Source organism: Sphaeramia orbicularis, chromosome 13 (genome assembly GCF_902148855.1).
Source record: "Sphaeramia orbicularis chromosome 13, fSphaOr1.1, whole genome shotgun sequence".
Classification (NCBI taxonomy): domain Eukaryota; kingdom Metazoa; phylum Chordata; class Actinopteri; order Kurtiformes; family Apogonidae; genus Sphaeramia; species Sphaeramia orbicularis.
In genome coordinates, this window is record NC_043969.1 from 32,279,368 (window position 1) to 32,291,908 (window position 12,541).

Here is a 12,541-nt window from a genome sequence, read left to right on the forward strand (position 1 = left end):
CAATGATTAAATGGACATTGTGGGGTGATCATTTTGTAAACGTGTTTCAAGACCAGCATATGAAGCCTCAATTGGACATTTTATCAGCACTGCAGTCTGTTATATCGCTGAAAAGATTATATTCAGTTTTTCACCGTCGGCCCTGCCTCGTGGTCATTTACTGGTTAAGCAGACGTGCCACTGAGCCGGTTGATTCTATGAGGCAGAATGAAGCCAACAATGCAACAGAAACAGCGCCAGCCAGTCGCTCTGATGTTTGTAATCAGTGCAGGTAGTCAGATGGATTAGAACATTTTAAAAAATAAATAAGAACAGGTTCACAGTTTGACTTTTCAGTCCAGTAATCCTTACAAACTCTCACTTACCTGGGATGCCCCACACGCCCCCAGGTAAAAATCCTAACCGTAAAGCTTCACCTCTGGAGATAAAGAGTATGAGTAAGAAAATAAGGCGACTTAATCCTCTGACTCTGAAATATCTTTATTTTTGCAATAATGAAAGACAACCCGAGTCCAATAACACAATAACATGTTCATCATCACAGGATATCTGTACAAAACAAGCTTTGCAGCCTTGAAACAGATTCTTTTTATCCCTTTTCTCCAAAAGCCAGTGTCAAATCAGAAATATAAATAAAATCAAATACATCATCACAAAAATAAAATCACATCTAATTTAACCCAAAAAGACCCAAACCAAAGCATCTACTGATGCAAACTGTTTAACACCTGTTGATCCACTAATCCTATCAATACATGTAAATAATTGGTGTAAAATACAGTTTGTCATCTTTTCATAGTCATCAGATATGGCCCATTTGGACGTTCAGACACTCTGTAGTTGTCGTGGAAACACCGTCATCTTCTACAACATTGATTCACCAGTAAAACCCATGGAGTTGGATCAATGACAGGGGATAAACACATTTGGTTTATGTTCAAATAATGATATATTTTACTGAAAAAGTCACTTTTTTCTTACGTTTTCTCTGTTTTTGGTACAATAACCCACAAATGTAATCTTAGGATGATGATTAAAGTACAACATCAGTGAATTAAATATAGGAAAATACCTGATTTTTACTGGAAAAAATGCAAAATGCAGAGGATATTACTATGATAACTGGTGATAAATCACTTAAAATGGTTAAATAGAGGGAAAAATTTATTTGGAAACTGACATAAAAGTAGAACTGGGTCTTTATGGGTTAAAAAAAACCCCACCGTGTTAATTAAAGCATCGGGTTTAATCCCAGTAACTGTTAATAAATGGCAAATGAGCTCAATACCCAATAGTTAAGTCATGATTTGGTGAATACTAATTATTTGACAGCCCTGTGATGAACTGGCAACTTGTCCAGGGTGTACCCCGCCTTCGCCCCTATGTAGCTGGGATAGGCTCCAAGCGACCCCCGTGACCTTAGTGAGGATAAAGCGGGTTCAGAAAATGAATGAATGAATGAATGAATAATTATTTGACATTAATTGGTATTGTGGTTAGTGAGTGGTTCATTATATTCCTCTAAAAATAGTAACTGTTCATACTTGCTAACGTTTTAACGTCTTAGTACAACTAATAAACACATAACCTGGTGAAAAATATCCCCATGTGGATTTAACTAAGCAAACAGGTAAGATCCTTCCACCGGCTTTTTTCTTCAGCTGCAACTTCTTTAACCCTTTAAATGATGCAGTGAGTTTGAGTTTCCTATTTCTTAAACAACCATCAGTTTGATATAGAGCATAAAGATTGAACTGTGTTTCAATGAATAAGTCATGTGATCTTCAGACATCACTTTCACACACAGATTGTCCACCACAGAGTCCAGACCTGAACCCCCTGATCCATCGAGTTGATAAATCAGTCGTCACCTAATTGCACTTTACCCACATTGTCATCCTCAAATGCAGTGAGATAGATTTTTACCTGCTTTTGTTACTACTATTTATTACCATAATGTCATTTAACACTGTTAATAGTTTATTCATATTGTCTGCTTGTTTGTTTTCTTATTTTAGTATGCAGTTGCACTCCCTATTTCGCAGTTCTTCTACAATGACAATGAAGCCTATTGTATTGTACTGTATTGTATTGTAATGTGAATCTTTGAGTATGTTTGAACTTTACACAGTGGTCAGACTCTCTCATTATTAATACAAGGCCTTGGCCTAAAAATTAAGTCTGGAAAAAAATAAATGTGACAATGCCTAAAAATTGTGTGGCATAAACAATGTGTCCTGTAATGAAGTCTGAAGGAGGTCAACAACAATAGTATCATGTCTTGTTCTCTTGCCTCTCCTGTAACACTGAGATTATCTGACATTATACACTTTATAAATTTCAACATGTCCTGCTACATGCAGCATAATATCTGAAAATGTACATATTTCCATAAACTGTCCTCATCAATAATGCCCTGCTTCTGTTTGAATCACATTTCATCACTAACACTGAGCTAAAATCTTCTGATAATGATGAAATTTAACTGTATCTACTGTATATCCATGTATTTCCGTATCCACCTATGTACAAGTATTTTATTAGTAAAGAGTAACACAAACATTACAGTTTATAGTCACATTATTGAAGAATATGAAATAATTACCATGCACAACACAATCACCATTTAACCATTAGATCAATATTTGCCATTTAGTAACATTCTTGTCATAAAACTCGCTTGAATACTTTCCTCCTCCTTTGTATCATTAGGGCAGATTATAGTAAGTGTTATACAGACTGGTCACTTTGATGGGGATGATCATTTTGTTAATTGGATAACAATGTCTCAGTATTAACAATCTAAATGTAAAACAAAAGTTAAATATATTGTTACTACAATATTATATAATTATCAAGTAATGGTAATCTGTGCACTGCAATTACTGGGCGGCACTACAGGGATGATACATAGTTAGTAGTAATCAAATATCTAATTACTGGACCACCGAGGGTGTACAGACAAGCAATGACAGACAGTTCCCTCCTGATTCATGCCTTCCACTCCTCCATGCATGTTTCCAGTTGAATCGAGACACGCTAAGAACTCGTAAGCCCTTTTTCTTTCATCACAGGTATAAAACCTTATCTTACGGATCCTCTGACACACTTCTCAAATCCAAATCTATAAAATACATTCAGGAATGTTAACACTGGCCTTCTTACGTCCTCTGACTGCTCTGCAGAGGTCTTATTTGTCATAATATTAGCCGTCATGTCGTGTTTACAATGATAACAACTCTACAGCTACGCACTCCCTCACGTACACACACATACTATCACACACACAGTATCTAAAACACGTCAAAGCAATATCAACTAGATAAAAATGCACTTTGTCATGAAGGACCAGCAAAACTCAAAACTTTGGTCAAATGAATAAAATAATTTAGCATCTCTACACAACATCGAAAACAATGTAAGGCAAAATCTACTAAGTCAACAAGTCAAACAACGAAAAATTCCAAAACATACATTGAAAATATTTCTATTTACAATATTTCCTCATAGAAAAATATGTTTGACTTGCACAGAGTTTTAACATGGCCACAGTAAAACTTAATTCAATCTCAAAGTGCACAAGACAGTTTCAGATTTCATCACAAATCTATTGGTTCCAGTGCAGCTGTAATAAATGGACGCACGAAGGCATCTGTAGAATTTCAACTAACATTAGCTTTATTGTACAATATCCTGCAAGCTACTGCAACTACCAAGCAACTACACTAGAGTTCCCATTTACAGTAATTAAACTTTCAGTTATATAGATAGATAAGTTCTGATTACTTTATACAATGTCTATCAATCTGTAAACATTTTTTGGTCAGTCAACACTTTCCTACAAGCTTTACGTGTTTAATCATCCAGTAGTTTAGTACCTGACAAGCAGCAACAATTTGCAGGAAAGACAATATAAATACAATAAAATACACACACACAACTCTTTGCTTTTGAAGCAAGAACTGCAGCTAAATCGGGAACCACTGCGGTGTGCTTCAATAGTGCAAATGCGACCTCAGGGACTGAACCATGCACACCCCAGTGGTTCAGTGGCTGTGGACCCCGTCTGAGGTGGCTGTCGAGAGGCATGTTCTGCCTGACTGGTTACGGGGCGGGGGGTGAGGGAGGGGTGAGAGGGGGGGCAGTCACAGCAACAGGGAGACATCTACCAGTTCTAGTGAAATGGAGGCGGAGGTCAGCTAATTCTGCTCCAGATCGCGGAGCTCATGAACAGAAATGTCACAGTGTTTGTGTTTTCCAGAGGCCAATGCAGGGATGATGTTTACAGGGTATTTACATTGGGCCAGGTTTAGTCCAGGTTTAGTCAACATGACCTCCCGTTGGCGTGGCAGTCTGTCCTGGTCCAGAGTTAGGCTCAGACAGTCTCAACAGGCTTTCAGTCACCACGCTATGGACACATTATTCTTCTTATAAAGTGTGAGTGCATGAATGCATGAGTACATCTACAATCCTAAGTACATTCTCTTGATTTTACAATTTCATCAGATAGAATTTCTTGATCTGGACATTGCAAAATCATTGCCTTCCCTGGCAGCTCCTCATAATTTTAGGCACAATGACTTATCCATCAAGCAGGTCAGAGAAAAGAGATGAGCAGGAGGCAAAGCGTTGAGGGCCAAGCAGGAGGTAAAGCTGAGCTGTATCAGTGAGGATCCAATGTACATGTACCGTCTGTAGAAGTGACTCTGAAATTAGAAAGACTGATTAGCAAATTAGAGGAACAGCTAATAATTTACAATTTAAACCATATTAGTTCATACAGCCCAATTGCACAGAAAATATTTCCAAAACTAGGAATGACTGAATTTAGCAGTGAGTTGTAACTAATCCCTACTTGCATAATGATCATCATGGGCAAATTTACATCCGCTCCTTCTAGGGAGCTTTTGCTAATGATGGTATCCTAGGCTGCCACATTAATACCTACTCAGAAACATCACACACTATTGCTTTCTCCCTTGCTTTACTGCTTTCATATATTCTTGTCTCTTTTTTGTACTATTAGACTTAAAAACAAATCCCTCTGTGACTAAAATTTTAAAGTCCGTGTGTCAGGTACACATCAGAACATACATAAACTAATGAACGTGGATGGAACGCAACATCAGCAATCAATCTGTGTTTGTGTTAATGTTGTTGCAAAATGCTGAGCTCTTAAAGACTTAATGCAGTGAAGTAAAAGATGAAAGGCTGCATTACTCATCCAGGAGTTATTAACATTATGGCTCTGTTTAATGCTGTGAATGCAGCTGTAATTGTTGGTCTTATGTGAGGAACAATAAAATATTACTTCAAAGTGTCTGCAGTCTGACAACAAATTCTATCTTCAGCTCTTGAATGCTCCTTATTTACATCTCGTAAAAAGCATATTAGAGGAGAAATAGGATTGAACTAAGTCAGATGAAGGCTTCTGTTTTGACTGACAGTGGACAGATATACAATGTCATGCCATGCACAGACTTTCCACAGAAGTGAAATAGCTTATTAGATCTTATGTTTAACACTGTGCTAAATAAACTTATACACTTGAATCACTCTTACGTCCACCAAATCCCTCATTTTAAGTTCTCACCTTGGCCCTGGACTTAATACTCCTTGTTCTGCAGCATTACAATCCTCCTGCAAACCTTCCATCTCTTTTCTGACGTCAGGGGGTGGTGTCTCCACGATGCATGGAGGCCCGTCCCCATGGACCATGTCCGCTGCCACTTCCACCTCCACCGGCTCCTCCTCCTCCTCCTCCTCCTCCACCATGGTCCTTATCGGATTCTGGCTGGCTCTGGGCTCGTTCAGGTTTGGGGTTGGGAGTGCACGGCGGGTCAGGCTGTTGGACTGACATGGTCCTACGGAGGTGGGTGCGTTTACACAGAAAGTCAGGCTTTGCTGAAAGCCCAAATGACCCTTTCCTTAAGACCATACGAACTGAAGGGGACTTCTTGGGTCTCGCTCGGTGCCCAAATTGAAGGGTGGAGAGATGCGCTGCATAGCCTTCACTCAGGAACTACAAACCACACAGAGATACACAGGGAAATGACAAAACCAACAATTATACAAACTGGTATTAGTGTCTTGGGGTTGTATGCCTCTGCCAACTGAGTGCAGATGCAGCTTGGATCCATATCTGTCTGCAATCATATGCTTCATATACATAGGACTTTGAAGGATTTAATGAGAAACATGTTGTAATTAAAGATTATTTTTACAGATGGTGTTTAAAAAATGACAAAAAAAGGTTTCTTTTTTTGCAGAACATAATGGTGTTACAGTGATGTGGAATTTGACCCTTTGGATATAAAATGCTACCATGTCATCAATTTGTCCCATTAAATTTTGATATATTTACTATATGAATTCTTGAGTTATAGTCAAAAACATGGTTGGTGATGTCACAGTAACCTTGACTTCTGACCACCAAAACCTAATCAAAGTGAATGAGGGTTTGTGCCAAATTGCCCATTTCTTAACATGTGTTCATGAGAAATAAACAGACATACCGTGGAACAGACAGACAGTCTTAAAACATAATGCCTCTGACCATGGCTGTTGTTGGTGGAGAGGCATAAAAAAAGCAATACATAAATAGAGCACAAGTTTAATTTAATATAAATAAATACAGAGTTACCTGGCACTGGTTTTGATACTTCTTTGAAGGTCTGCCAACAATATAAATCTGTGAAGGGCTGAGGCCGAGCATGTTGTAAACAGAGATGTCCTTCATGGAGCCATAAGCAGAGTTGATCTTAATGTGACACTGGTGAGAGAGAAATAATCAGCTAGAGACACATGTGACGTTCCAAAGCAGCACAACCCAAGGCTACCACTCTAAGCTTACAAAACAGTGATGCAGAGGAAAGAAAGAGTCACCGCTGTTGAGTAGACAGCAAAAACCAAGTGCCCTGCTGAGGTCAAAAAGCATTATTTGTCTGGTGAGAGCTCACAGGTGTACCTCTTGAATGAGGTTCCTGAGGAAGATGGTCTTTTGGCGCAGAGGATCATGAACCAGGCCTTCGGAAAAAAAGATCATCCCATGAGGAAAATTGTGTTGAGAGAGCCAAGATACCACACGCTGTTTCTGCATATCAGGGCGCCCTGTGATGTAGATGATCAGATAGCCCAGATCCTGCCAATGCCTGCATGCAAAAAACACATCAAACACAAAATTATCCATTTTGATCTGTCCACCAGGACATGATTAAATCCATGGTATATTCAGTGCACACGTACACATTCACCTTGAAGATGCAGTACTTTTGAATCCTTTTCACTCAGTTTTTAAGAACAGGTTCAGACACATACAATACGTGCATGCACTGACACTCTGGAACCAGTTACCTGACCACATCCACAGCTCCAGGGCGGACCTTAGGGTCACTGCCCATGATTGACACACTGGCAGCAAAAGAGCCATCGATACTGAAGACCACACACTCCATGCCTCCTGGCAAGACAGTCAGGTAGGCCTCTGCACTTGTTTGATCTCCCCTAGTGATGGACAGAGAGTGAGAGATGAAGGAGGGGGAGGTAGCATGTTGTCCAGGGAGCTGCCTTTGATATGTACAGATCCAATTCATGGCCCCCCCTTTAACCTGTCATCTCTTGATAGAATCGTTTGCATCAATGCATGAGGGGCACAGGCTGTTAATACTTAATAGTTCTCTCATTCTACAACTGTATTTATTTTATTGCCGCATTACTTAATAATGCAATACTCTGGAAAGGGCATGCTGCAGAGATGCTTACTTGACCACCATTTTGATTGGATAGACTCCCAGGCCGAGCTTCTTGCTCTTGGGTATAGTATACGTGATCCTGCCACTGCTGTTGGTCACCTCTGTGTCAAAGTGGACCCAACGGCCAGACTGAGGTTGTGTCATGAGCAGAACATCCACCTGAGAGAGAGGTAGGTATTGACTAATGACTAACGGAGGCTTTTCACAACATACAGACGTCATAATTAGTAATGTTAATTAATGCTTCTCACCTTCTCCCCAGTGAGAGTAACCATGTCTAAGGGGCCGTACATGAAGCGGCCCACCAGGGTCTGGGGTCCGTCCTCTGTGGCTATTATGTCATTTACCCGGTGGTTGGCGGTAACATTCTGCATTACATGAAAGGAGTACAAAACATATTAAAGTCAAGACTGTATAGATCAAACAAATACACACTGTGCAACAAGAAACTAGTTACATCTAATGGTGTTACATACAGCAATTACAGTATCGCATGGAACATTAAACTGTTACAGGTACTGTGAAAAAAAACATGGAGTTAAACCACATATGACACCCATTCTGTTGCTATTAATCTTTTTGCAGTCTAGCAATGCCTTGTTTTGATTGGTTCTCTCATCTGCTGATCAAGTCAAGACATATACGACTTTTTTTTTAATCCTTGGCACTGAAAATTAAGGAATGTTTTTAAGGAACGGAATTACTCCCATCTTTTTAAATTAATCTGATGTATTAATTAATTGTATTTATCCTGTTTACTTTGACCTTTGAGAGGAATGTGCAATATATAGATTAGGTGTAATACATACAAAATTTACAATGAACATTTAGTTGTTTTTTCTCAGCAGGCACTACGTCAATTGTTTTGAAACCAAACATATATTGATGTCATAATCATACCTAACACTATTATCCATACCTTTTCAGAAACTTTTGCCCATATGAGCAATCAGGAAAGCAAACGTCAAAGAGTGTGTGATTTGCTGAATGCACTCGTCACACCAAAGGAGATTTCAAAAATAGTTGGAGTGTCCATAAAGACTGTTTATAATGTAAAGAAGAGAATGACTATGAGCAAAACTATTACGAGAAAGTCTGGAAGTGGAGGAAACAACAAAAAACGTACCAAAGCTTTTATTAAAGCTCTCAAATCCAAAATCCTAAAGGATCCAACCAAATCCATGAGAAAAATGGCAATTGAACTTGAGGTAGACAACAAGACCGTTAGAAATGCAGTAAAATATAATTTGAAGTTAAAATCTTACACAAGAACACCAAAACACTTGTTGACAACAGCTATGAAGGAAAAGAGATTGGAAAGGTGCAAGAAAATTATTACATGGTTCAAGAAAAAGTCCTCCATTGTAACAATCTTTTCAGATGAAAAGATCTTCACTGTTGATGCTGTTCTGAACTGCAGAAATGACAGATTTATCGCAAAATCGAAAGCTGAGGTTAAGGGGACATTCAGAACAAAACATCCTGCTCAAGTTATGGCTTTTGGTGTTGTGGCTTCCGATGGAAAGAAAATGCCTATAAAATTCTACAAAGCTGATGAAAAAATCAATGTTAATACTTACTACAAGACTCTGAGATACCAGGTATTGCCATGGCTTAAAGCAAACTACCCAGATGGAAATTATGTATGGACACAGGATGGTGCTCCAGCCCACACAGCTAGAAAAATACAAGATTTCGGCAAATCCAACTTTAGCAATTTTTGGGAATCATGTTAACGGCCACCTTCTAGCCCAGATCTAAACCCTCTGAATTATGCTATTTGGGGCGTTTTAGAACATGCTACCAATAGAACATCACACAGCGATATCGACTTTCTTAAAGATACTATTAAAGAAGAATGGGAGAAGTTGTCACCCGAATATTTGAGGAACACCTGCGCAAGTTTCAGGAAGCGTGTGAAGGCAGTTATTGAGAAAGGAGGACACATAGAATAAAAACATTTTCTATTATGTAAATTTTCTTGTGGCAAATAAATTATCATGACTTTCAATAAACTAATTGGTCATACACTGTCTTTCAATCCCTGCCTCAAAATATTGTAAATTTTGCTTCCCCACCCTGTAACTGTGATGATGCTGACTCCAAAATCTTGTGACTGAGTGTGTTATGTTACTATAAGTGTCTGAATGTGAACACAGCAATGTAGTACTGTTGTCCAAAACAAACTTCCCATACGGGACAGTAAAGTTTGTCCAGATCCTGATATAATGCCATTCGCTCATAACATTTTTCAGTTTGACACACAAAAGATGAATTTACAGATTATCCACAAACCATTCTTGTTATAACATTTATTGACCAATTTATTGACTAATCCAAATACTAAGTAGTTTAATGGTATTTTTCACTGTCTCATAAAATATCCACATAGAATTTTACATGAGCATTGCTATGTATTTCCAACTGGTCATGCAGTAAAAATGTTAATATAAATATGATATATCGTCACCATCCTAAAATAATTGTTTAAGCAATTTTTTCAGACTTTTCAGGAAATGCCAAAAAAAAAAAAAAAAAAATCAGAAATGAGTATTAGATGATTTAGACACGAAGTAATTTTTGTGCCCCCCCCCCCCAAAAAAGACGTATGCAGTTATTTTAGGAAGGTGACAGTATGTGATATGATATGCTTAATATATGCTTTGATAGAAAGAGTTAGACTGTTGCTGGATGCTGTTTATTCTTCCACATGGATGCAGCCAGGACAATATTCATGAATGTGCCACAGAATGGAGTAACTTTAAAGAGGAAGTGTCAATTAGAACAAGTGAGAGAAAAGGGGAAAAAATATCCTAATTGACTTTCCATGCTATTTTGATACAAACTGTGACATAAAATGATTCTGCCTTTATCACAACCCCTACTGGTGACACAAAATAAGCATTAATTCAACAGCAGTGCTCATATTAGAAGTAAGTTGCATGCTAACATGGCAGAAAGTTAAAATGTTGTCTTTATTTTATCCCAGAATATGGAACTCAGTGCACATTCCGACACAAGTAAAAGCCTTGTTGTTACCTTGTGGAAGATGTCTTAAAAGTAATTCTGTTTTCCTAATAGTGCAATGACAGCCTACACGGAAAAATCTGCTCATGTGAACACTCAGTGCTAATGTCCTAAACGAGGACATGCTTGTATTGCACTGCTACACAACACTGCCAGTGATAACTGATTTAAAAGATGTGACACTTAATGAAGAAGTTCAATATTTCCAGCTGCTCTCTTCAAAATTAATTGGTGCCAGCACGAGGTCTCACTGATCCAGTGATGGCGACCATGCAGAGGTGGTAAACATGGGCTGTATGTGCTGATGCGATACACCCACACAGTTCATAAATCATCACGGTGGGCTCCAGTGTGACTTAAGGAGACCTGACAGTGTTCAATATCTAGTTAGAAAATCCTGGCTCAGCTCCCTTTGAACACTTTGTGCAGTCATATGTGGGAGAAAAAAAACAAAAAACAAAAACATGTACCAGTTTTGCAGTCATTCACGGACAAGGAGATGAAGAGTCAGACCCCTGCCTGTGAAAGAGCATCACACACTAAGAACAACAACAGCCACAGCCCCAGCAGTGGTCGCTCTCCAGCTGTGATGAAGACCTCTTACAAAGCAGTTGAAGATCACACGTGGATGCCAAGCCTCTTTGAGTAGTTTCTCTCTGCAGCTGATAAATTACCTGAGCCCAGATTGAACCACCGCTGAGGAGCTCCAAAAGTCCAAATACTAACTCATACTCATGACAAGGACAGCATCATTTTTTTTTCAAGCACTTGCATCCAGAGAACATCACCTGGCTGAATATAAGGAAAGATGTCACGATTCCATGGTACGCCACTAACACAGTTCTATTTTTATCTTTATGAAAAGCCGCCAGTCAATAAAATCTTCTCTTTTAAAATGGAAGATGAAAGAGTGTTTCAATATGTGACCTTGATTGTTCTGCTGTGCACTGCTCAGCATCAAATGTATCTGTTTAATGCTTCCATTCAAAGTGTGGGAGTATTCAAAAAGAAATCTGGCTATAGTTCATTTCACAGCAATATAACACAAGCTGTATTTTTAGATTAGAGGTCTTAACAGCAGAAGCAGCCAGTGTTTGAGGTATTATTGTGTATCTGTAAATGTGTCAGTGAATGAATGGACACCACAGAGATATCATTCCTGTATGTGTAATTTCCTCTATCCAAACAAAAGTAGTCTACTGAAGTAGTTGTTGAATTTGTCCACATAAGTATGTATAAGGATTTGTGAGACAGCAGTGGGTGACTCATATCTACAGGTTAAAGAAAAATAGAAGGCAACAAACAAGCATCATGTTGGGTCTGAAAGGAATAAAATGACCTGCCTTGAAAAATCAATATGAGTTTAAGCCCCTGACCATGTTAACAGCAATAATTTTTAAACAGATATTTGTTCACATGACCTTAGTTTTGCTACTTTGGTGGCAGTTCCTAAATTAATATTTCTAAAGTGATTCATTACCATTGATTATAATATCATCTTCTTTATTTTGCATTTTCAGTGAAAATCAGGTATTTTCTTGCATTTAATTTATCAATCATATAGATGTTCATAAAAGCTCGGATTAAAGTTGATGGCTATTATATAAAAACAGAGAAGAATTAAGAAAAGTGACTTTCTTCAGCAAAGATATCAATAACTGAATGTAAAACCAAGCATGTCCAACTGTCATTGATCAAACTCCATTAAAATTTATTGTAATATTATCATCGTCTTTATTTTGCATTTTCAGAGAAAATCAGCT

The 12,541-nt window shown here is 38.3% G+C and overlaps 1 protein-coding gene across 2 annotated transcripts in view; it reads right to left on the reverse strand.

Annotated features, from left to right (window-relative positions):
- Positions 1-1,671: 1,671 nt before the first annotated feature.
- The window catches only part of pitpnm3 (PITPNM family member 3), a 123,535-nt gene continuing 112,665 nt past the window's right edge, over positions 1,672-12,541 (reverse strand). For both annotated transcript variants that reach the window (XM_030152203.1, XM_030152204.1), the window contains exons 14-20: positions 8,003-8,119; positions 7,762-7,910; positions 7,354-7,503; positions 6,968-7,151; positions 6,644-6,772; positions 5,594-6,022; positions 1,672-4,706 (exon numbers count right to left, since the gene is read on the reverse strand). In XM_030152203.1, the coding sequence (XP_030008063.1) occupies positions 5,669-6,022; positions 6,644-6,772; positions 6,968-7,151; positions 7,354-7,503; positions 7,762-7,910; positions 8,003-8,119 (1,083 nt within the window). In that variant the 3' untranslated portion in view covers positions 1,672-4,706; positions 5,594-5,668. The remainder of the gene's footprint in view (positions 4,707-5,593; positions 6,023-6,643; positions 6,773-6,967; positions 7,152-7,353; positions 7,504-7,761; positions 7,911-8,002; positions 8,120-12,541) is intronic.